This window comes from Lissotriton helveticus, chromosome 2_2 (assembly GCF_964261635.1).
Source record: "Lissotriton helveticus chromosome 2_2, aLisHel1.1, whole genome shotgun sequence".
Classification (NCBI taxonomy): domain Eukaryota; kingdom Metazoa; phylum Chordata; class Amphibia; order Caudata; family Salamandridae; genus Lissotriton; species Lissotriton helveticus.
This window is the reverse complement of record NC_136060.1, coordinates 515,227,854-515,251,220: the sequence shown is the minus strand read 5'-3', so window position 1 is coordinate 515,251,220 and position 23,367 is coordinate 515,227,854. Positions and strand designations below refer to the sequence as shown.

The window sequence follows — 23,367 nt, the reverse complement described above, 5'->3', positions numbered from 1 at the left end:
TTGTGCAGACGGACGCCTCCGATCATGGTGTGGGGGCCGTCCTCTCCCAACTCAACGCCGAAGGGGTCGACCATCCGGTGGTCTTCATCAGCCGACGCCTCTTGCCCCGAGAACAGCGCTGGAGCACCATTGAGAGAGAGGCCTTCGCCGTTGTCTGGGCACTCAAGAAGCTCCGGCCCTACCTCTTCGGCACCCACTTCCGGGTGCAAACAGACCACCGACCCCTGCAATGGCTGATGCAAATGCGGGGGGAGAACCCGAAGCTGCTACGTTGGTCCATCTCCCTGCAGGGGATGGACTTCACTGTGGAACATCGACCCGGCCAAGACCACGCCAACGCGGATGGCCTGTCCCGCTTTTTCCGCCTCGACGAGGAAAGTCCCCAAGAAGATGGGTGACTCTCCCCGTCTTCAGCTGGGGGGGACGCATGTTGGACAGGCCACATGAAGGGCTCGCTCCCTCCCCGCAGGACAGGGCCCGGGCCACCGCCAGCACCATTGCCCGGCCCAGCCGCCATCTTGGACACGGCACCACGCGGCCGTGCGGCCTCAGCCCGACCCCAACCCTGGGCCTGACCAGGCCCCGACATCCCGGCACCACCCTCCACCCAGGAGGTGAACGGCCCACTTGGCAGGTCAACGGGAGTACGAAGTGTCGATGGCTCTCCCCCGCCAGGTGCCGAGCACCCCCAGCCTCCTCGGGCGCTGGCTCCACCCCCCTGCTGGGTGTCTGGACTCCCTCATCCCAGACCTCCCGACCTCCAAGAGCGAGGGTCCGGACATCAAAGAGTGCCAGACCTATAACTGAGGCAGCCCCAGGACAGGAAGGCAGTTGTATCCTGGAGTCGAGAGACCCAAGAAGAACTCATCCGTAACTGGCCTGCTGGCGCTGCCGCGGCCCTCTGCCTCGTGAAACCATCGTCTTGGCCTGCTGGCGCTGCCGCGGCCCTCTGCCTCGTGAAACCATCGTCTTGGCCTGCTGGCGCTGCCGCGGCCCTCTGCCTCGTGAAACCATCGTCTTGGCCTGCTGGCGCTGCCGCGGCCCCTCTGCCTCGTGAAACCATCGTCTTGGCCTGCTGGCGCTGCCGCGGCCCTCTGCCTCGTGAACCCTTCGTCTTGGCCTGCTGGCGCTGCCGCGGCCCTCTGCCTCGTGAATCCATCGACTTGGCCGGCTGGCGCTGCCGCGGCCCTCTGCTTTGTGAGACTATCATCTTGGCCTGCTGGCGCCGCCGCGGCCCGATCCACAGACACTCCAGCTCGAGGATTGTGAGCTCGCCTCGTAACGCCACCTGTACCGACCCGGTACCAAGACTGTCCCGCTACCCCCTTTTCCCTACAGAGACTAGAAGTGAGAGGACCCCCGGGTCCGAGATATCCTGTATCGCTGATATCCTTACCTTAAGAACCTTACATAAAGCATTGAACTCGACTTGGTGTGGTGCCTGTTTGTGGGGAGGGAGGTAACTTGACTGTACGATCGCCGGAGACGGTCCCACTCGGGGATCTCTCCCCCAGTATCCGGCCGACCCTCAGGGTCCCCGTCTAACAGTAGCATACCCAAGACGTAACTAAACCGAGGGCTGCTGTCATTTTGACTGCCTGCACTTTCCCTTGGGTCGAGAGCTTTAAGTGGTATCTTTTAATGAAATGCTGTCATGTTTGCTCAGTCAAAGGAAGCGGGTATCTTCCACCATGTGTGTAAGTCCACTATTGACATGGATACCCAAGTATCTCAGCCCCTTGGGTACCCTTGACCTGTTATAGTCCCATAAACAGGCATTGGTGGTCACTGACATTTTGGTTTACGTTTCTTTCAGGTAATGTTATAGCTAGAGAGAGGGGGAGATCTTATTGATGGGCATTACTGCCACAACGGAGGAGGTTGGTTGTGACAGCAAGTCCACATATACGCATTTGCGGCACTTCCTCCGTGCCCCCATCTGGATAACCTTAACAGTTGGCAAGAGGCAGAGAGCATTGAATAGAGGTTCCAGGGACAGTAAGAAAACAAGTGGGGGCTTCCCTGCCGGGTACCCTGTTGAATATCAAACGAGTCGGACTGGAAGCCCACACAGTTGACTTAGGCCATGTGGGAATCCTACAGAAGGCATATCTTGCTTATAAAATCATCACCCAGATCCATTTTCTCCAATATTCGGAAAAGGTAAGGCCACTTAACACAGCTGAACACCTTACTGGCTTCTAGGGAAAGGGCTAGTATCTCCTGGGTCATATTTTGCTTGCCAGAATGCATGTTCCAATGTTTGTAAATGGTTGTAGCAGCATCAGCCCAGTACGAAGCCCTCCAGTGTAGGATGAACCAGCTAGGGGATCACCTTGCTTAATCTGGAAGCCAGATTTTTGCCAGTTAATTTGAGGTCGACATTAAGTAGCGAAAGAGTGCGGTGACTGGCGCATTCCAAAGGTCGTTGTCTTTACGGAGAAGGGTAATGTTGAACATGTTTACGAGGGAGCCTTTCTCTGTCGCTTCTTGGTAGACCTGCGTCACGCGAGGAACCAAGACTGGTATATCAGTTTTGTAAACTCACCAGGATACCCTTCTTCACCAGGTGATTTATATACGAGTAACGCCGAAATGGCCTCTGCCACCTTGTCCTCCGTGTAGGCTCCCTCAAAAAGCACCCTACCCTCCACATTCAGAGTGGGTATGTTTCATAGCCATTAAAAGCATCAACTTACTTTAACATGGCTGAACTTTCTGCAGTTTAGAGAGAGTCGCAGTACAAAGCAAAGCAGCTCGCGATATCACGGGGATGTTTTAGGAGATTACCAGACTTGTGTCTGGCTGCGGATAGTGAAGAGGGATTCCTGCTGTCCCTGTTGTGTGGCCAAAATTCGCCCTGAATTCTCACCTTGGTTGTACCGGTGTCATTGCAATTGAACCAGAGATTTTTTTGTAGCGTGCTTGAAAACTGTATTGAGGTGCATCTTTTGTCAATTCTGATTCTTTCAAGAGGCCAGGGATCGACGATGCTATGTATCGATCTCTGATACCATTCACCTTTGATTCCAATAGCTGCAAGTCCCTTCTGGCCTTATGTTTCACAACAGCCAAGTGTCTCATCAGTAACCCTCGCAGAGCTGCCTTCGCTTCTACCAGAGCATCGTATGATAACCCACCGAACCTTTGAAACCTTTGCTATCCGCAAGGTAAAAGCAGATCTGATACCAGAGCTGTTCCTTCTGCTCTTGGGGTTTTTGTAAGTGAATGCTTTCATGCGCCATCAAGGCAGTGGAGGTGCCAGTAATCCATGTCTCAATCTAAGTGGACCAAGCTATGATCGAGAGGCGGCCTCTGCGTATGACACAGTGGGTTACATTCCTTAGCAGGAGAAAATAATCAATGTAAGACTGGGTGCCACGAGGACACTAGAGGAAAGTGTAATCTTTGAACGTGGGGTGTAGCAGCCACCACATAATCCCATAAGGCATGGTCTGATGTCCGATCTCGAAGTAAAGCACTCGGTGCCGTTGGAATGGTCTAGCAGTCCCATATTGTCTAACGCCGGATCTGATGCCAAGTTAGTCTCCCCCAGAACAGGTGTGCACTCCAAGGTAGTAAGAATCCTAGATAGACGTGCCAGAAAGTGAGTCTTGTCCGCATTGTGTGCATAATTTGAACCTACCACAAAGGCCCTCCCAGAATACGCAGTTTAGCAAAAACCCATAGGCCCCATCAGCTTTCCAAATTTTTATGATTTTATAGGGAAGCCTCCTTCCTCTCAGTTTAGCAACACTGCACCTCTTGGATGCATTCCAGGAGGGGACATTGTACCACCAGTGGTGCCTGTGAGCATACTACTAGTAACGACCGCACCCTGCCCAGTCCCTTTTGAGCTTGAGCAATCCCTCTGGGGATAAGTGCGTCTCCTGAAGAAGCGCAGTGTCTGTATGTAGCTAGAGGTTGGACTATTACTGTGAGGGGCAGGGCAGCCAAGAAGGGCTGGCTGTAAAATCTGCAGGAGGAAAGGAATGGGTTGGCTCTGGACCAGCAGTAATCGGACGAGAGTAGCAGGAAAGGTGCAAGTCCCCGATACACAGCAAAAAAGAAGGATAACTAACCCAGAAATGCTGGAGGAGGACGCTTTTGCAACAGGCTCGAAGAACCCTTTTTTGCTCCCAATGCCTACTCTCGTTTGTCAGCCCATACTAGTCATTCCATTTGCAGCCACCAGTTGTCATGACTAGATTTTATTTGCTGTACTTGTGCTGCTCCCACTAATCAAGGTAAGGGAACCAACGCAAGGTTTAGACATTAGTTTCAATTTATTTCACATTCACAGAGCAATTTACATTTTAGCTTTTTTCATGTATATATTTGTTATTAATCTACTAATATTAAATTTTCTAAACAATAGCTGGCCTCCTGAGTAGGGATCCACTAAATGTTGGTATATTGTATGACTGGAGGTTACTCCTGCTATTCAGTGCGTTTCTCTTCTTTGATGTTGCTAGGCTCCTGCACCATTTTGCATCCGATTTAAGGAATGTGTGGCGAAATACTTTAAGAAGATTACAAATTGTTGATTTGAGGTAGTTGTACAAACTTAAGGGAATTTGTTTTTTGTGGGGACTGTTGTTGGAGTACACCGAGGCCTAGACATGGGGACAAAGGGCACTGCTAGGGGATGGGGGTGCTGTGAGTGTACAAAATAGGAGCTTTGTTTGTGCACACCCAAAAGGGAGACTGTGTAGGACTTTTGTGTAGGTATGAATGCACTATTTGTATAGAACTCACCTCGCCAATAGGTAGGCTTAATGTCAACTTGTGACAGGAGAGGGAGCTGGGTTTTGGGAGCAGAGGTACACTCTTACAGCATCTTATTGAAAACAGTGCGTCTTCAACTCTAGCCTAAATCGGGCCCTTGTTAGTTGGTCCTAATGGATACTAGATTTTTGTTTCCAAACCGTAAGAGCACAGTTGGAAAAGACCACAGAGTTGTTTAAGAAAGAAAAAAAAACGTGCCCATTTTTTTTCTTTACTTAAATTCCAGATCGATGAATGCCTTGACGCAGGTGTTGTTCGAGTCCTAGAGATGGTGTGCTTGGCTGCGAAGTAAGCAGGGATGCTGGTCGGGATGACTTCTTAAATAATCTAGTTTCTTTTAAGCTTTGTTTTAGGCTACTTTGAAAACCAGCTGCAAAGGACTTACAATTGATGCACCACTGTTTTCATGATCTCGGACAGGCCTAGAAATAGCAGTAACTCCCCTCCACTAAGGTGTCACTGTTGTCTTCGGAGAGTGTCTACACACTTCATTTATGGGTGACCACAAAGGTAAATTAATGCTCGCTATGCTCACTCTAAACACGCGCATACACAAGAGGGTGAAAAATCTCACTCTGTAGAGGGGGTTGACATATTAGAGGTTCATTAGGAAAGGTTTTTCCAAAACGTTGGCGTTTTACGACTAACTGGATAGCAGACTTTAGAACTTTAGAACTATTCAAACTATGAGCTGTTGACACAGGTAGGTAACCATTTTGTTTCAGCCGCCCCCAGGATCTGAAACATTTGGCATGCTGCAAAACCAGTGTGCAGGTAAATGCTTTCTTTTCTGCTTCAGTTACTAGAGGACGTAATGTTTTTTCTGATGCTAAGAAGGAACATGAAATTGTATTCACTGTAAATCCAATGTTTACAGGGCAAGCTGCTCTGAGTATCAAATCTATGCTACCACAGCACAGTCCCCTTACAGAGTGACTAAATCTTGATCAAATGATGTTATTTCACTGAACCACTTGAGTTTTGTTAACAGTATTTAAACTCTCCTTTTATTTCAGTGGATGATTCCCCTTCTAATGACCAGAGTGTCTGCCCCCAAGAAGAGTTGCCTAACCAGGATCAGTTGCCTGAGCAAGAGACGTCGTCTGATAACCATGTCGAGAGTACACTGGCCTTCGAACTGAAACTTAATGAAGAAACTTCGTCTTGTGACAATGGAATGAATGCACCAGCACTTAACGCAGAACTAAATAAACAAACCAAGCCATCATATGAAAGTGGTGGTAAGACCCCAGCCTTCCTGATAGAATGCCTGCAACAAGACATGTCATCATGTGGCAGTAAGAGGAATTCACCAACCTCAAAACTAGAACCCAGAAACCAAGACAAGTCATCGAGTGAGAGCGGAGTGAAGACACTCGCCTTCATAATAGACTCGTCATCAGGCGACAGTCTTGTGAATTCACCAGGCGTCCAACTAGATCTGAACAAACTTGAAAAGGCCTCAATTGACAGTGGGGTAAAGACGCCAAGCTTCAAATTGGAAATCCCTAACCAAGATAGATCGTCACGTGACGGTGGAGTGAAGGTGTCAACCACACTTAAGCTGGACCTTCCAAACCTAGAGAGGTTGTCGCGTGACAGTGGAGTGAAGGTCTCAATCTTCAAGGTAGAGCTTCCCAACCAGGACAGGCCCTCATGGGAAAGTGGAGTCAAGGTGTCTAAATTCAATTTGGACCTTCCTAACCAAGAGAAGTTGTTGCGTGATAGTGGGTTGAGTTCACCGGCCTTCAAATTTGATTTTAAAAACCAAAGCAAGCCTTTGTGTGAGAGTAGGATAAAAACACAAGCCTTTGAACTAACACTTCCAAGTGAAGAGAAGCAGTCCCTTGAGTGTGGAGGACCTGCCCCAGCCTTCAAACTACAGTTTAAAAACCCACAGAAACAATTGAGTGATCATGGACTCAGTACTCCCCCTTTTAAAGTATTGTATCCTAACCAAGGGATGGCGTCCTGTGACAGTGGAGCTAAACTTCCTGGTCTAAAGGAGATGTCCTCTGACAGTAAGGCATCGGAAACAACATTTGAAATCAAACTTCCAAATCAAGAGAGTTCATTGTGTGACAATGGAGTGAAGACTGCAGTCTATAGTATAGACATTCTTAACCAAGAGATGTCAGCATGTGACAGTGATGTGAACTTGCAATCCTTTGTAGTAGAACTTCCACACCAAGAAATGCCTTCAAGTGACGGTGGTGTGCAGCCACCAGCATTGGAAGTTGAAGTTTGTAGTGAAAAGGCGCCATCTTCTATCAGTGGAGGGAGTTCATGTCGTGGGGGTGTGAAGACAGCAGCTTTTGGAGCAGGACGACCTATCAAAAAAAGGTCATCAAATCAATGTAAAGTCAAGGATCCTGAATTCACAATCCGACATCTAAGCCAAAAAAAGTTGTCATCTGTCGGCAGTATGAAAGCACCACATGTTAACACTAAAACCCAGCAGAAGCCTTGTGGTGTTGGCATGCGGGCACCGGCTCTTACAGTTAAAACCCACCCTCAGTCATGTGGTATTGGTGTTAAGACTCAAGATCCCAAAGTTGAGGACAAACTGCAGTCATGCAAGAAAGTCGACAGTGAACCTACTCTGAAAGTTGAAAACCAAGAGCTGTCGTGTGACAGTGGCGTAAACTCGTCACTTCAGGTTCTAGAAACCAATATCCTAGACAAGACCTCCTGTGATGCTGCCACTGTAAAAATTGAACCAGAGTACCAAGAAATAGTAGAGTTTGATAATGAGGTGATGATATTAGCCTTTGAGATAGAAGTTCCTTACCAAGAGACATCCTCATGTGGCGGTGGAGTAAAAAGAACAGCATCCTGTCAAGGTGCAGTATTAAGTTAAATTTGAACTGTCTATCAGGACTGCTTTCTTTGTATTTTAACAGCATGCTATGTGTTGAGTGGTTTGATGCTTATATAGTATGCATACTAACAAGCAATCGTTTCTTAGTACAGAGACTGCATATAGCATTGATCGTAGTGTGTAAAGTTTGGCTAGAGGGGCTAATATCTGGCATGGCGTTGCCTTTTTATTCAGAAGAGGAGGCAAAGGTGGGAGAAACTTGAAAAGTGGATAAAGACAGCAATTCGCTTCTAATTATTGAAGCGGAACGGAACATCAAGTTCGAACTTCTGTGGTTAGTTTAATGTCATTGCTGCTATCCCCTACCTCCACAACTTTAACAGACGTCCAGTGAAGATTGTTGAGAGATTTTTGCACTAGCGTCGCTGCATGTCTGTGAAATATTAACATGTTTGCGGAAGTGTTAGAAATCGGATGATTATTATGGGGATCAGGTACAACTCACCGCAAAGAATCATCACAGCCTTTGTCGGGGTCAGTCCTCAAAGTCACTAAATTCATCTGAGCTCAGCCCCCGGTGGAAATGGCCCTGAACTTGGAAGCAATGTGTAAAGTGCTTTTGCTGTACCAAAACGGTAAGAAAGGTGAAATGCGAAAAAATAAAATGTAATAAAGAAAATGACACCCAATAATATAAAGTCCAATAAGAAAAACTGGAGCTATGAATTTTTAGTTTAAAATAAGAATTGCGGCAAGAAGCTAGTCCATGGTCAACTTGGACTGGAACCTATGCTCAGTTTGAGGCTGGCTGTGATGGAGTGCGTGTCCAACACTTACAAGATCTGGCCGGGTCAAAGATTTGGACATCAGGAAAGGCACTTGGAGACTGAGTGTCAGGCAGAGCCCAAGAGCAGGGTCCAGTCCAGGTCCAGTTGCCACTGATCATCTGGGTATGTGCAGAAAAAGAGCTTTAAAAGGAGGTCAGTCTCATCAACTTTGGAGGCCTTTGCTTTGTCCTAAGTACCAAAGGGAGAGACGGTCTAGTCCTCCAGGGCTTTTCTCCGGTCTCAGAAGGCATGTTCAGTCATCTTCTGATCTTCCCCATTTCCAGAAGTGTTCTCGAGTGGGTGCCTGGAGGTGCCAGATTCATGCCCGATACAACCACTTGTTTGGGAATGACTCCTAGGCATGCTCTAACCAATGGGGTAAAAGGTCTCGGGGCCAACCCCACCCACTTTGGGCTTTTTCAAGATGGCGGAAGCCTGTGACCTCACTAAGCTTGGGCTCTGAGGGCTGGGTAGGTGTGGGGAGTGTCCTATGGTACTCCTTGTGTTCTCTGATATCTAACACTAAAATCTAGCTTGAGGCAGTCACTGCCCCCCCCCCCCCCTAATACACCTTGAAACAGAAGTCTGGTAAAACAAAGTAGGATTTTCCAGAACCAGACAGTGGATACTGTTATATGTAAATACCCAGCAGATCTGTCGAACAGGATTTGATCCTCCAGCAGATTTCCTCCCTTTAATGGAGCCCTCACTGATTTCCTTCTCAATTACTATCCACTGCCGCTCTGAAATGTTCCACCAAGGGCGCACATCTTATAGGCGTGGCCCACCAGGACCTACAGTGCTGTAGAATGCGTGCTTTGATTTTCTGTTGTTTGTCCTACATATATAAGACCACAGGGACCCAAAATTCCGTAAATCACATTGCTAGTATTGCAATTCATGAAGGATTTCAAGTCAATTACATGGTTTTTGTACACAAACTGTTTAGTTTGTATAGTTGTTTGGCATGCCTTGCACTCCCCGCACTTGAAGTGGCCAACTGTCGGTGATAGACTCCACAAAGATTGAATAGAGGGCACCGCAGGTGGTTCTAGGAAAGAACGCACAATGTGGTCCTTCACTATCTTGGCTTTTTTGTATGAGTGCATCGGTGGATTGTCTTGTTCTTTATCATCCGAAATCAAACCCCAGCGTCTGTTCATCACCTTCTTGATAGAGTTGCTCTGCGTAGAGAAAGTGGTGACACACATCATCCTTTGAAGGGATCCATCTCCCTTCTCTTTAGGCATCATGGCACATGGAGGGAAAGCATAGGGTGCCAGACTCCTTAAGCCCTGAAGGAAGGCATTACCCCCAAGCCTGAGGGTCCAGCCTCCAGCCAAACAATCTAGTTCGCTGCATGTTTAGACTGTCTGCTAAGAGGTCTGCCCCAACGGCCCCCATCTCACTCGAATATTCAAGAACATGTCCCTCTCCAACCTCCAATTGCTGGAATCCTTGAAGTTCCATGAAGTCCAGTCCGCCCCACCATTACTTCATCCAGGAATATGTTCCATCACAACAGAAATTCCTTTGCTCAAGCAGAACCCCAAAAACCTTATCTAAACCCGCAAGCCCCTTGTAATGAGGACCTCTCATCTTGTTGATGTACCTCACCGACAACACATTGTCCATACGCTGCATCACACAACATATCATCATGGGGAAAGCAGCGAATTGCAAACTAATCTGCCAACAATTCCAAGCAGTTGATGTGTAATCCCTTCTCTTGATCTGACCAATGTCTCCCAGTTGATAAGTTACCACTCACTCCCCATCCTTCTAAACTTGCATTCGATTCTATTACTACGTCTGGCTCCTACCCAAAAATTGCTCTGCCATTCTGCATTTCTGGGTAAATCTTGCGCCACGACCCAGGAATGGTCTGGATGAAGACCTCCTCGACACCACCGCCCCTGACGTTGCCTTCCTCACCGAGACCTGGATGAACGCCTCCTCAGCCCCCGACATCGCCATCGCCATCCCAGAGGGCTACAAGATCATCCGGAGGGACCGCACCGCCAACCTGACGGGAGGAGGCATTGCCATCATCCACAGAGACACCATCCGCATCACGACCAACACCGACGACACCCTGACAACCGCTGAACACCTGCACTTCCAGATCCACACCGACCCGAAGACCACCCTCAGAGGCACCCTGATCTACCGACCCCCGGGACCACGCACACGCTTCAGCGAGGACATCACCGACTTCGTCAGCCCGCATGCCCTCCCCTCCGCCGACTACATCCTCCTGGGGGACCTCAACTTCCACCTGGAGAACAACAGCGACCGCAACACCATCAGCCTGCTCGACAACCTCGCCAACCTCGGACTCAAGCAACTGGTGACCTCCCCCACCCACCTCGCCGGACACACACTCGACGCCGTCTTCTCATCCAGCAAAGACGTCACCTTCAGCCACGCGACAGGACTCCACTGGACGGACCACAGCTGTATCCACTTCACCTTCAAAAGAACGACGATCCACCACCACCAGCAACAGGTTGCCCGAAGAAGCTGGAACAAGATCACAGCCGACCAGCTCACCGCCTCCCTGAGCCAGCACCCTCCCGCCAGCTCAGCGAACCCCAGCCAGGCCGCAGACAACCTCACGATGTGGATCAACAACTGCGCAGACGAACTCGCCCCTCTGAGAACCCCACCCCGCGGACCCTGCAGCAGAAAAACACCATGGTTCACCGACGAACTCAAGAGCTCCAAGAAGAACTGTCGAGCCCTCGAGAAAGTCTGGAGGAGGGATCCAACTACGAACAACATGACCACCCTCAAGCACGCCACCCGGAAACACCACCAACTGATCCGCGCCACCAAGAAAAATACTTACAAGGACCGGCTGGACAACAACGCACACAACTGCAAGGAACTCTTCGACATCGTGAAAGAGCTCTCCAACCCCAACGCCGCTAACAACGACATCACCCCGTCGCAAGACCTCTGCAACTCCCTCGCGTCCTACTTCCACAACAAGATCGCGGACATACACAACAGCTTCAGCAACCAACCAACGGAAGCCACAACCGCAACAACGCCACCCACCACCACCCTCCGCACCTGGACGCCGATCAGCACCGAAGACACCATCCGCACAATGAACTCCATCCACTCCGGATCTCCGACCGACCCCTGCCCTCACCACGTCTTCAACAAGGCCGACGCTGTCATCGCACCCCACCTGCGGGACATCATCAACACCTCCTTCGACACCGCCACCTTCCCTGAGAGCTGGAAGCACGCCGAACTCAGCGCCCTTCTCAAGAAACCCACAGCAGACCCCACCGACCTCAAGAACTACCGTCCCATCTCGCTCCTCCCGTTCCCGGCCAAAGTCATCGAGAAGACCGTCAACAAACAACTGGCCGCCTTCCTCGAGACGAATGGATCCCTCGACCCCTCACAGTCTGGCTTCAGAGCGAACCACAGCACCGAGACCGCCCTCATCGCTGCCACCGATGACATACGAACTCTGATGGACAACGGAGAAACAGCGGCCCTCATCCTCCTGGACCTCTCCGCGGCCTTCGACACTGTCTGCCACCGCACCCTTGTACAGCGCCTCAGCAACATCGGAATCCAGGAGAAGGCACTGGAATGGATCACCTCCTTCCTCGACGGCAGAACGCAGAGAGTCCGTCTACCACCGTACAAGTCAGAGGCCACCGAAGTCATCTGCGGCGTACCCCAAGGATCCTCGCTGAGCCCCACCCTCTTCAACGTCTACATGAGCCCCCTCGCGACCATCGCACGCCAACACAACCTGAACATCATCTCCTACGCCGATGACACCCAGCTGATCCTCTCCCTGACCAACGACCCCGACGCCGCCAGAGCCAACCTGCACGAAGGGATGAGAGAGGTAGCCGAATGGATGTCGACCAGCCGCCTGAAACTGAACTCAGACAAGACGGAGGTCCTCATCCTGGGATCCTCGCCCTCCGCCTGGGACGACTCCTGGTGGCCCCCCGCCCTGGGCACCGCACCTAAACCGACGGACCACGCACGCAACCTGGGCTTCATCCTGGACTCCTCCCTCTCCATGACCAGACAAGTCAACGCCGTCTCCTCGTCATGCTTCAACATCCTGCGCATGCTACGGAAGATCTTCCGGTGGATCCCCACCGAGACGAGGAAGACGGTCACCCAGGCCCTCGTCACCAGCCGACTGGACTACGGCAACGCCCTCTACGCCGGAACCACCGCCAAGCTCCAGAAAAGACTCCAGCGGATCCAGAACGCCTCAGCAAGACTCATCCTCGACATCCCCCGACACAGCCACATCTCCGGACACTTGAGAGACCTGCACTGGCTCCCGGTCAACAAGAGAATCACCTTCCGCCTCCTCACCCACGCGCACAAAGCCCTACACGACCAAGGCCCGAGCTACCTCAACAACCGGATCAACTTCTACACTCCCACGCGCCTCCTCAGATCAACCAGCCACGCCCTCGCCGCCGTCCCCCGCATCCGAAGAGCGACAACAGGAGGAAGGTCCTTCTCCTACCTGGCTGCCAAGACCTGGAACTCACTCCCGTCCGACCTGCGCATGACCCAAGACCACCTCTCCTTCAGGAAGAAGCTCAAGACCTGGCTGTTCGAGCAGTAACGGCACCCCCCCCCCCCTCCCAGCGCCTTGAGACCCTACGGGTGAGTAGTGCGCTCTATAAATGTCTTGATTGATTGATTGATTGAGCCTGACCTTGGCCAAGGAACCCCTCGTTCTCCCGGCCTTGCCAAAAACTCTATCCTGGAAAACCCTCTTGATGTCCATTTGGGACATATGGCCCTGATGAATTAGTCTCAGAAGAGGTGCCCCTGGATTGTAGAACCCCCTTCCTTGGTGGCCAATTCGAGGAGGACACTCTTGTTTGTTTTCATTGGAGAGCGCAGTATTTACGTTCCCCAGAAGACAGCTGGCCCTTTGAGCCTATTGGTGCAGTTCCTTGGGGTCAACTCGAATATTTGGTCAGGGGGGTCGGTGATGTCAAGCAGACGATTCTGGCAGGGCATAAAGCCCTTATCAAGCCCTTTCCTAGAGTCTTTACTGCCCTTGCCAATAAAGGGCACCACTTGGGCATCCAGATCCGGAGTCATTGCAACCCTCCAGGATCGTTCTTCTAACCCAAGTGGGAAGGTAATCAGCAACGTGCTGAGAAGGTGATCTCTCTGGTGATAAGGGTTGTTCAATAAGGAGCAGGTCAAATATATCTTCCCCAAATAGGTCAACAATGCCCATCTTGGGACCTAAGAAGGGTAACTGAAAATTTATTTTTTTTAAACAGGCTGTCCGGAAAAAAATGGCGGAAAATAAGGGCAGGTGGAATGAATATCTTGGAGGACTATGTGTTTATTCCTTGCAGGGTTCTGCAGCCTGACCCTGCCGTTGTGTGTCCATTTCCACTCTTAAGATTGCGGTGGGTGGGAAAATGATGGAAGCTCGTCAGATATGCAATATCACTGTAGAAATACTGATGTACAATAATGCCATAATGTGGTTAATTCATTATTTTTTGGTTTCAATAAAAATAATTTAAAAACAATTTAAAGAAAAGCAATGCCCATCTTGGATCCTGAGGCCTTTGAGGCCTGATCAGATGTTCCCGTTCTCCCGACCTCCACTTCGTCATGGTCAGTATCTAAGTCAGAGGAGCAGGAGACATCAGTCTCAGGCTCAAAAGTCTTGTCATTGTCAATACAAATGGGAACATCTGGGCCTCATTCTTGCCAATCTGTAGTGCCCAGGACACTGCTCTTGTTGCCGAAACATTGCGTGATAAATCGTCCCTGGCGGATTTAGACCTCTTTGCCCCTTTACGAAGGCTACCACCTGAAGCCCTCTTTCTTTAGCCCTTAACTGCCCCATCCAGGCCTTCAGGCTGCTCTGCACCTTCAATAAACCTATCCTTCGTAGAGAAGGCTGCTATTTCTTATTCATGGTTTCGTCCACGGACCCCATCAAGTTCTCGAGAGTACTGCTGACTAAACCCTCTAATCTATGCTCCATCCTGTCCCCCAAGGGCTCCTCAGACATGCTTGTGGTGTGAAACAAACAGGGAAGCCAAAACAGGCAAAGTGGTAACAAGCAGGGTGTCCGCTTTCCCAATTAAGGCAAAATAAACAGGTAGCTCAGGAGTCAGTAATGTCTCACACAAGAAACGGACTACAACTGCCAAAAGTGACCTATGAGACCACCAACGACTTAAAATGGCCACTTCATGCAATCTAATGAAGTTTTCCCAACCTCCTAAAATGGCGGTCGACGCGCACACAGCTTTTGTGGTTGGCCTCCGAGGTACTTTCTTCTGACAGGTGCAGAGGATGCCTTTCGTCTAGGTTTGCTTCTTAAATTAAAAAAAAGAGTAAGCATGGAGGCTCGTGGGACAAGCGCACCCCAATGTGTTGTCACAGGCCCCCCATGAGGAGGTAAGAGACGCTCGACCATCCGCTGAAGTAAGCACGCGACACGCGCAGCAGGGCTAGCAGCACCTCCGTTACCCGGCAACAGCAGACAAAGCCGAGCCTGGAGAAAACTCATGCAGGACCTCACAAGATTGCGATGGGGTCCGATATCATGTTATTGTTATTTTGATTTTGTAAGGCGCATAGCTACCCTAGGGTTTCCTGTTGCCGCCTGAAAAGAGCCAAGAGCAAGAGGGAAGGAAATCTACATGTTAAATAGCCAGGTTTTTATGCCCCTATGGAATTTCTCATAAAGTTCACCTCGTAGACCTACAGGAAGGGAGTTCCATAAAGAAGGACCCAGATGTGAAAAGGAGCGAATGCCCATACGCACTAGTCTCATCCTAGGAACAATAAACTTAGCTTGAGTGGCTGAGCAGAGTGCACGGGATGGTACGTGAACAAGAGTCTTCAGGTAAGGAGGTGCCTTTCCAAATTTTATCTTAAACATAAGACCCAATGCCTTTAACTTAATGCAGCACTCAATCCTGAGCCAATGGAGATCCTCAAGTGATCTCCATTGAAGCAGTTTTAGGAATCTTATACAGCAGCCTCGAAGCAGCATTCTGTGCTAATTGAAGCTTGCGTAACACATCCTTGGTGGAACCCAAATACAAAATGTTACTGTAGTCTAGAGGTGAAGAGCGCCTGGACCACAGTACATTGGGTAGAAGGAGGAAACATCTGTAAGATTTTTTTTTCAGCCATCTAAGGATTGTGAAGCAAGTAGAGGCTACTCTCACTACTTGCTGCTTCATGAACAGTTGGTCGTCAATTAGGGTTGGTGTGAATCTAACCTGCAATATTCCTCAAGCCGGCCTGAAGTAGGGAGGGTTTAAATGCCCCATCAGCAGAGAGGGAGAATACAATTTGGGTGTCATCTGCGTATGAAAAAAGGGACAACCCAGCTTACTCCGCAATCCTTGCCATAGGCCTAACATAGATGTTAAATAGTAGAGGACTGAGGATAGAGCCTTGGGGAACCCCATAAGGTGAGTTGTGAAGCTCAGAGCACGCTGTCGGCGAGAAAACCTGAAACGTGCGATTCGTCAGGTAGTCTGCAAGCCACTTGAGTGCCCTGTCTGTCACCCCCAGTAATTGCAGAGCCTGCAGTAACGGTATGGTAAACAGTGTCAAAAGCGGCACCCAGGTCTAAAAGTATACGTGCCACAGTGCCGCCCGCGTCAACTTGCTGACGCACCATATCTGTGACCCCAAGCAAGCAGCTTCACTAGAAAAGCCTGCTCTGAAGCCTGATTGGGAGCCATGAAGGAAATTTTGAGAATTCACAAAATATGTCAATTGGAGATTGACGTGCTTTTCCAAAATTTTGATAAATGCAGGAACGGAAATGGGCCTAAAATTAGATAATTGTGTGGGGTCAGCGGTGGCCTTCTTTAACAATGGGAGAACCATTGCGTGCTTCCAGATCGATGGAAAAATAGCCTCTTTTAAAGAGGCATTAAGCAGCTCCATGATCCACAGCAGGGAGGATTGTGCACGTTTCTGAAGCACAGTGACGGGAGTGGGATCTCTGGGGGAGACAGATTTCAGGCTCCCCAATATCCGCCTGAAGGAATTAATTTCTACGGGTGCCCAAAAGTCAAGTTTGTCAGTATGTGTAACAGACCGGTCTGCCTGTAAGGGCCCCTCGTTAGCAAAATAATGGGAATTCCCAGATTGCTGTGAGGCACATTCGTCGTAGATTCCTGAAATGAGCCATAGATTCTTTTCAACTTTACTCGAAAAAAAATGTGGCAAGCTCCTCACATTGTGAAGCACTCAAATCACGAGAAGCAGGTTGGCAATTGGTCCTTGACAGATTTTTTACAAGCTTGAATAGTTGCATGGGATTATTCTGTGCTCTGGACACAACTGATGTCACATAATCTGTGTGTGCAGTCTTGCAAAGTGTGTGATGATCCCTTAGAGCCTTTCTTTTAAGTCAGTTTAGCCTCTGGTGAATACATCTTTCTCCAATGCCTCTCCAATATTTTACATTTTCATTTTTCCATTTTTAGTTTCTCTGTAAACCAAGGGGCAGGCGGACGGTGGTTATTTGTCTTAGTCGCAGATAAAGGGAGGCAGACCTCAACAGAGTTAGAAATCCAACTTTTTACGGCAACCATATCATCTGCAAATGAAAGGCCGACTATAGGGGCATTTTTGGATAACATATTATTGAGCACGTAATTGTTCAATTTTCCCCACTTCCTAGATTTAGCTGTAAGGCCAGAGACCGTAGGGGACGGAGCAAGTAAGTCATCTAAGAATAGAAAGCCAACTAGGAAGTGATCGGACCATAATACAGGCAAAGTTGGGGAGCAGCAAATATTGTGCATATTAGAAAAGATGGGCTCAAGTAGATGGCCAGCCACATGAGTAGACCCCGAATTGCAGAGCAACATATTCACCGCAGCAAAATCTGAGATAAGTGCAGCACTGGTTATACAGGTTGCCTCTTCAAAATGTAGATTTAAATCGCCCAATATAGTAAAATTGGTAGCGTCTACGAGGTATGGTATAACTTGATCCGTTAAAGACGCGGTCCAGGACCTTGCAGGCCCAGGTGGCCGATAAAGCAAGATTCCCGAAAATGTAAATTGGGGGGTTAAAATAAGTCTAAAAAGAGCAGCCTCACAACCTTGAAAGTGTAGAATATCACATTTACAGGTAAGAGAATTTTTAAAAATAATGGCTACAACACCGCCAATTTTGATTCCCCTGTCTCTTCTAACAATAGCATAGTTAGGGGGCAGAGCAACTGCTATGTCAGGGCCTGAGCTTCCATGAAGCCAAGTTTCGGTAAGGAAAATGGCATCTGGTTACTCGTTAATCAAAAGATCCAGAATATCTAACTTATGCTTTGCAAGTGAACGACAATTTATGTTGAAAAAGGAGTACTTTTCCTCCACTCCCTTGCGGTAGATAACGGAAAGATTCCCCTGAGGTTTGTCAATTGCTAGACAATGGCCTTCACTAGGCTTAAGTGCAAACCCGCAGTAGGGGCAAAGTGTGGCCATGGATTCAGGATAGTAGACCGGGCGCGGCACAGTCTTAAGTTCCTTCAACTGCAAAGGAGAGTAGCTATAAGTACCCCCGTTCCTTACAGGCACCCAGAGATGTCAGATCAGCAACCAGAAGATAGAGAGTGCAGGTTCATCTGAGCAAGCCTTTCAGGTAATCTGTAACACGGAGCTGGCCTTCAAAAGAAAGCGGGCCCGCCGGGGAATGTTTTTCCAGTTTTCCCGACCTAAAACAAGCTGATGGGGGCCTTAACAAGATACACCTGAAGGGGGAGATCAAACCTGAAATGGAAAGATCAAACTGGGAGCCCAATGTTAACAAGAGGCTGTGGCCTAATGGCTAGAGCTGTCGACCTTGAAGCTGGATAACCGGGTTTGAGTCTCTGCAGGGAAACTCACCATCCTCCAATTCTGGGCAAATCACTTAATCTCCCCGTGCCTACCACAAATGAATGTGTCCGTCTGTAACATAACTAGGGCTCATGTAAAGCACTCGGAAACCTCCAGGTCGAGTTAGCGCTATATAAAACTCTTTAAAAAAAATCAAAGAAACCTTGCAGAAATACCCTGGGGGCATTAAAAACCTAACAAAAGGAATTAAAGGTCAGGACAAGAAACAAAGTAATGTCCCCTATAGTGGAGGAGGGGGGGGGGGAGAAAAGCGACAAATGGCTAACCAAGAATTTCTGAGTGCTGACAACACACAATTCATACTCTCCCTCTCGAACAAGATCTCCAACACAAGAAACAAGTTCCCCGCCTGTATGACCGATGTCACTAACTGGATGAAAACCAATAGTCTCTAGCTCGACAACGACAAGACAGAAGTCGCGATCTTTTTCAAGAACACTTTACCTTGGGACTCCAACTGGTGGCTGGCAAGCTCAAACCCCCATCTGGCACCCATGCCAAAAACCTTGAGATGATCAGCAATAGCAAATGAGACATAACTGCACAATTCAACGCAGTCATTGCATCCTGCTTCCGCACCCTGAAGATGCTGAAAAATACCTTCAAATGACTCCCAAGCAGCACTGGAAAAACTGTCACATCCTAGCCACCAGCATGATGGACTATGGGAACACCCTGTATGCCGGGATCACCAAGCAGCTCAGTAGAAAACAGCAAACCATCCAGCACTTGACAATCTAACTCATCCTCAGCTTCCCACACAGAATCCACATCACACCACTCCCCAGAGCGCTCAACCGGCTCCCGATACACAGACACTCATTTAAAACTCCCCACACACACATTCAAGACACTAAACAACTTAAGTCCTACCTACCTGAACAGTTGCATCTCTTTCCACCAACCACCCAGACACTCTTCTACTCACTCGCATCTCATTCATTCACAGAACCAGATCAGGATGGGTGTTCTCTTATATCGCTCTTAAAGCATGGAATGGCCTCCCACTCCTCATCAGATCCTCCTTTCTGCATGAATTCCGCTAAAGACTTAACTTTTCAATTAACCAACCTACCCTAGGCAGGGCTAGGTACACACACCTGCAAATATATATAACAATCAAACACACGTAGTCTGCCCGATTCTGGAGTATGGTGTAAGACAAGTGAGTGTGTTCCTTGTGGGATTGGTCAGGACACAACAAGCCCGAGAGAGTCCTGAACTCCACCATTGAATCTGTCTGGCCTTTTGAGATTTATGAGTGAGAAGGTTTGTTTGCTTGTAATTCGGTAGCCTCTCACATGCCAGTTTTTTGTGCAATCTTTTTTACCTCCCGATGATAGATATTTAAACAAAATGATCTGTGATCCTTGGTTCTTTGCTCGCTGCATTAGAAAGATAGTAACTTACAAGTGCTCGCTAACTGACAGGCAACATAACATTGTGCATATTAAACACGGACATGGGTGTTTAGTTTAGTGGTGCATTTCCAGAGAGAAGCAAGATATACAGTTGTTTTCTTCTGTTCTATCCCACTTATATGTTTGTCATAGACTTGACACTAAGGTGCTCCTGAGTTGTTAACTTGCATCGCCTCTTTCAAATCTCCAGAGTTGGAATACCTTCTCTGGACTCTGTTGCATAGACGGCTTATTTACAAAACCTGAGTTCCATTGAGTGGAAAGTTGTTCAAAATAGGTGTTGCTGCTGCCGAGGTACACGACCCCCACATGGATCAGCCATGGTTCATGTCCTCCGTAGAAGCTCACAAAAATAATTATAGATTTAATTAGGGCATTCGCTTTCTGGAAGAGCAGTAAAGAGAGCTGTATTATTATTTTAGAAACTGTGTTGTGATGCAGGTTTGAATGTAGGAATACACAGACAATGCTGGTAGATTAGGAGAGGGTTTATTGTAACTTGAATGGATACATAAATAACCCCACCAGGGTCAGATGTAGTTAGATGCTCAGCGCTGATCTGTCTGGATCAACCGCCCTTCAGAGAACCCTCATAACCTTGACACAGTGACATCATTGTATAACCTGACAAGAAAGATGCCACACACTGGTTCAAGGCAGCAAAATAAGAAACGATTGCTTGTTTGCAAACTGCTTAAGCTGGTTAATGCTAATGTTGCGCTTGTAATATGTTCTTTTTCTATTGTAACATAACTTCTTGTTTCTCTTTAAAACCAACAGGAAGCAGCCCAAGTAATAAATACATGAAACGTAATAATGAACATTTTCCTGGAGATGTGGAATCATACGTACCTGTGCCCGGAAATGCTACAAATGAACGTTATTATTCCAAGCTAGCAGCAGCAATAAAACAAGAGCCAAAAACACCCCGGAAGCAGAGAACCCCAATCATGAGAAAGAAACGCCGTCAATCCACTGCATTTGAAAGGGAGATCAAGAAGTTGGCATCATCCACCAGAACCTCCAGGGATCACACAGGAGAGAGGCCATATGAATGCAGCGATTGTGGCCAAGGCTTCCGCCGAAGCTCTGCCCTTCGCATGCACCAGAGAAGTCACAAAAGGGAGAAGCCATATGAATGCAGTGAGTGCGGGAAAAGGTTCCGGAAGCAAGCAAGTCTTAATGTTCATAAGAAAAGCCACCAAAGCACTGGCTCGCGTGTGTGTAGTGTGTGTGGGATGAGCTTCCGTCGTTTAGGAAACCTCTATAAACATGAGAAGAGGCATGCAGCTGACCAGCTATGTACGGCTACAGACAGAGGACAAGGTTTCAGCGGTGTTCAGTCCTCATTTGCTCCTGAATGTGCTTCCAGTGTGAGTGAAACTCCGTTGTCAACATGTCCTGAAAGTGGACAGAGCTCCAGTGGAGAGCCATTATGTACAGAACCAGAGAGTGGTCTGAGTGTCAATGGAGCTCAGTCATCCATGGATCTTGAAAATGGACTAGGTGTCAGTGTCGCCCAGTCTTCTATAGACCCAGAAGGTGACCCTCCATTGCCTACAGGTGTGGAAAGTGGAACAGGTGCTAGTGATGCTCCGTCACCTGCAGATGAGGAGAGCGGGCCGGGTTTCAGTGGAGAAACAGACATAGAAAGTGAAGAGAGTTCCAGCGACTCATCAGACTTCTTTGCGACCCACAAATATGAATGTGACGAGTGTGGGAAAGGGTTTTCACGGAAAATACTCCTGACGACGCACAAACTTATACACACCGACGAGAAACCATATCCCTGTACTGAATGCAAAAAGGCTTTTGTTAGCATGTCTTCATTGACCAAGCATATGCGTGCGCACACAAGAGTAATGCATTCCTGTGAGGAATGTGGACAGGAGTTCACTCACAAAGTGCAGCTATACAGACACCAGCAAAGCCATGTGATCGAAAAAGTGTTCACTTGTGATGAATGTGGGAAGACTTTCAACTTGCGCTCACAGTTGGTTAAGCATCAGCAGATGGAGAAGTTGTTCAAGTGCAATGAGTGCGGCAAAGGGTTCAGCCAGTACTCGCAGCTGTCCGCGCACGAGTTGACACATGCAGGAGAAAACCCTTTTGTGTGTTGTGAATGTGGTGAGAGTTTCCCAGATCCTTCTTCCTTTATTAAACATCACAAACTGCACCCGGTGCCAAAGCCATATGGATGTCCTCAGTGCGGTAGGCGTTTCAGCAAACAAAAAAATTTGATTGACCATCTGAAAAAAAATAAAGAACACAATTTGAATACGACTGATTCTAAAGATAAGTGACACAGCAGTCTCCCGAACACCAATGTGAGATCAAGTAAATTATGAAGCCAACTGCTTCATATACCCACAACAAAATGGTGTCAAAAGCCAACCTTGGCACCAGGGTTGATTTGTGTTAACAAGAACACCTTTAATGCATAAACACAGCCTTGTGTGGCTGCTCAATGCTGCTTTGGGGTAGTCCATGGTACCACCAATGGCAGTTTGGCCACAGTCCTCGACACACTCACAAATGAGCCTGGGTTGAACAGTTATGTTTGCCCAAGTAATGTCGTGCAAGCAGCCAGCGGAAGAAATCTTGATGCTATATACGCCGAGAAAGGAAAGGTCATCTTGTTCTGCTACTTGCAACAAAAACGAGTGTAGCAGCATTGCCTGCCCCAAGAGTTGGGTTTGCATCAGATAACACTTGTGTCTAGTGGGCAAGCAACACTTGGACTTTCTACCCAAAGAGGAATCGCATACGTATGTTGATAATTGTAAAGCTCTCCCTCTATGTTGGCGATGCACAGTGGTGGGTGTACAGCGATACTGGTCAATGTCAACAGAAAGGTTTGTGACAAATAACAGAACGAAGGACACTGAAGTTCACTCAGAATTATTCTAGACCCCTGTTTTTGTTGTAGAAATGTTTTTTTGTTCTCTTGGATAAGGAGAACACAGTTCAGTTAACAGTTCAAAGGTTCAAGGTCAATGTACGTGAGCTACAGAATTGACTCTTTGTAAAATAGGCATTGGTTGACTTGGGAAGCAATGGACCACATACAATTATGCTAAGCAGAAGTGGATTGGTCTGGCCATCTGCATGCGTCTCCAGAAAGGAATTAATAAAATGTCCTGTTGTCATTACTTTTCCACCACATTGATCCTTTTTAATGGGCAGCCAGGGGTCTCATGTTAGGGAACGCAGTCTGATTTGTTAGAGAAAGAACTCTTGTTCATGCAGAATTAATACATTTACAGTACATTTTATTGTTTCTGTTTAGTACACTGTGTAGCAGGTGTTCCACAGGTGTCGGTCGGTTGACTTTGCACCAGATAAGATCCATAGTGCGATGGGTAATGTGATTGTTATGAAGCCATTAGCTATTCAAGGTCCACGTGTAGATTTCCTCCGGTAAATCTTCAGAACTTTTTTTAAAATCTGTCTCTTTAAGACCCTTCAATACTCCTTGTTCCTTTAACAAACGTGTCTTTATTGATGTCACTAATTTGGAATTGTGTTTTGAGGGAGGTGGAATCTGATCAAGGGCAAGGGTTCAGTCATTTTAGGGTTAGTATGGAAGCTGG

The 23,367-nt window shown here is 48.1% G+C and overlaps 1 protein-coding gene across 6 annotated transcripts in view; it reads left to right on the top strand.

Annotated features, from left to right (window-relative positions):
• The window catches only part of LOC144821594 (uncharacterized), a 185,833-nt gene extending 162,907 nt beyond the window's left edge, over positions 1–22,926 (top strand). For all 6 annotated transcript variants that reach the window (XM_078678819.1, XM_078678816.1, XM_078678814.1 and 3 more), the window contains 2 exons: positions 5,805–7,631; positions 20,555–22,926. In XM_078678819.1, the coding sequence (XP_078534945.1) occupies positions 5,805–7,631; positions 20,555–22,077 (3,350 nt within the window). In that variant the 3' untranslated portion in view covers positions 22,078–22,926. The remainder of the gene's footprint in view (positions 1–5,804; positions 7,632–20,554) is intronic.
• Positions 22,927–23,367: the final 441 nt, after the last annotated feature.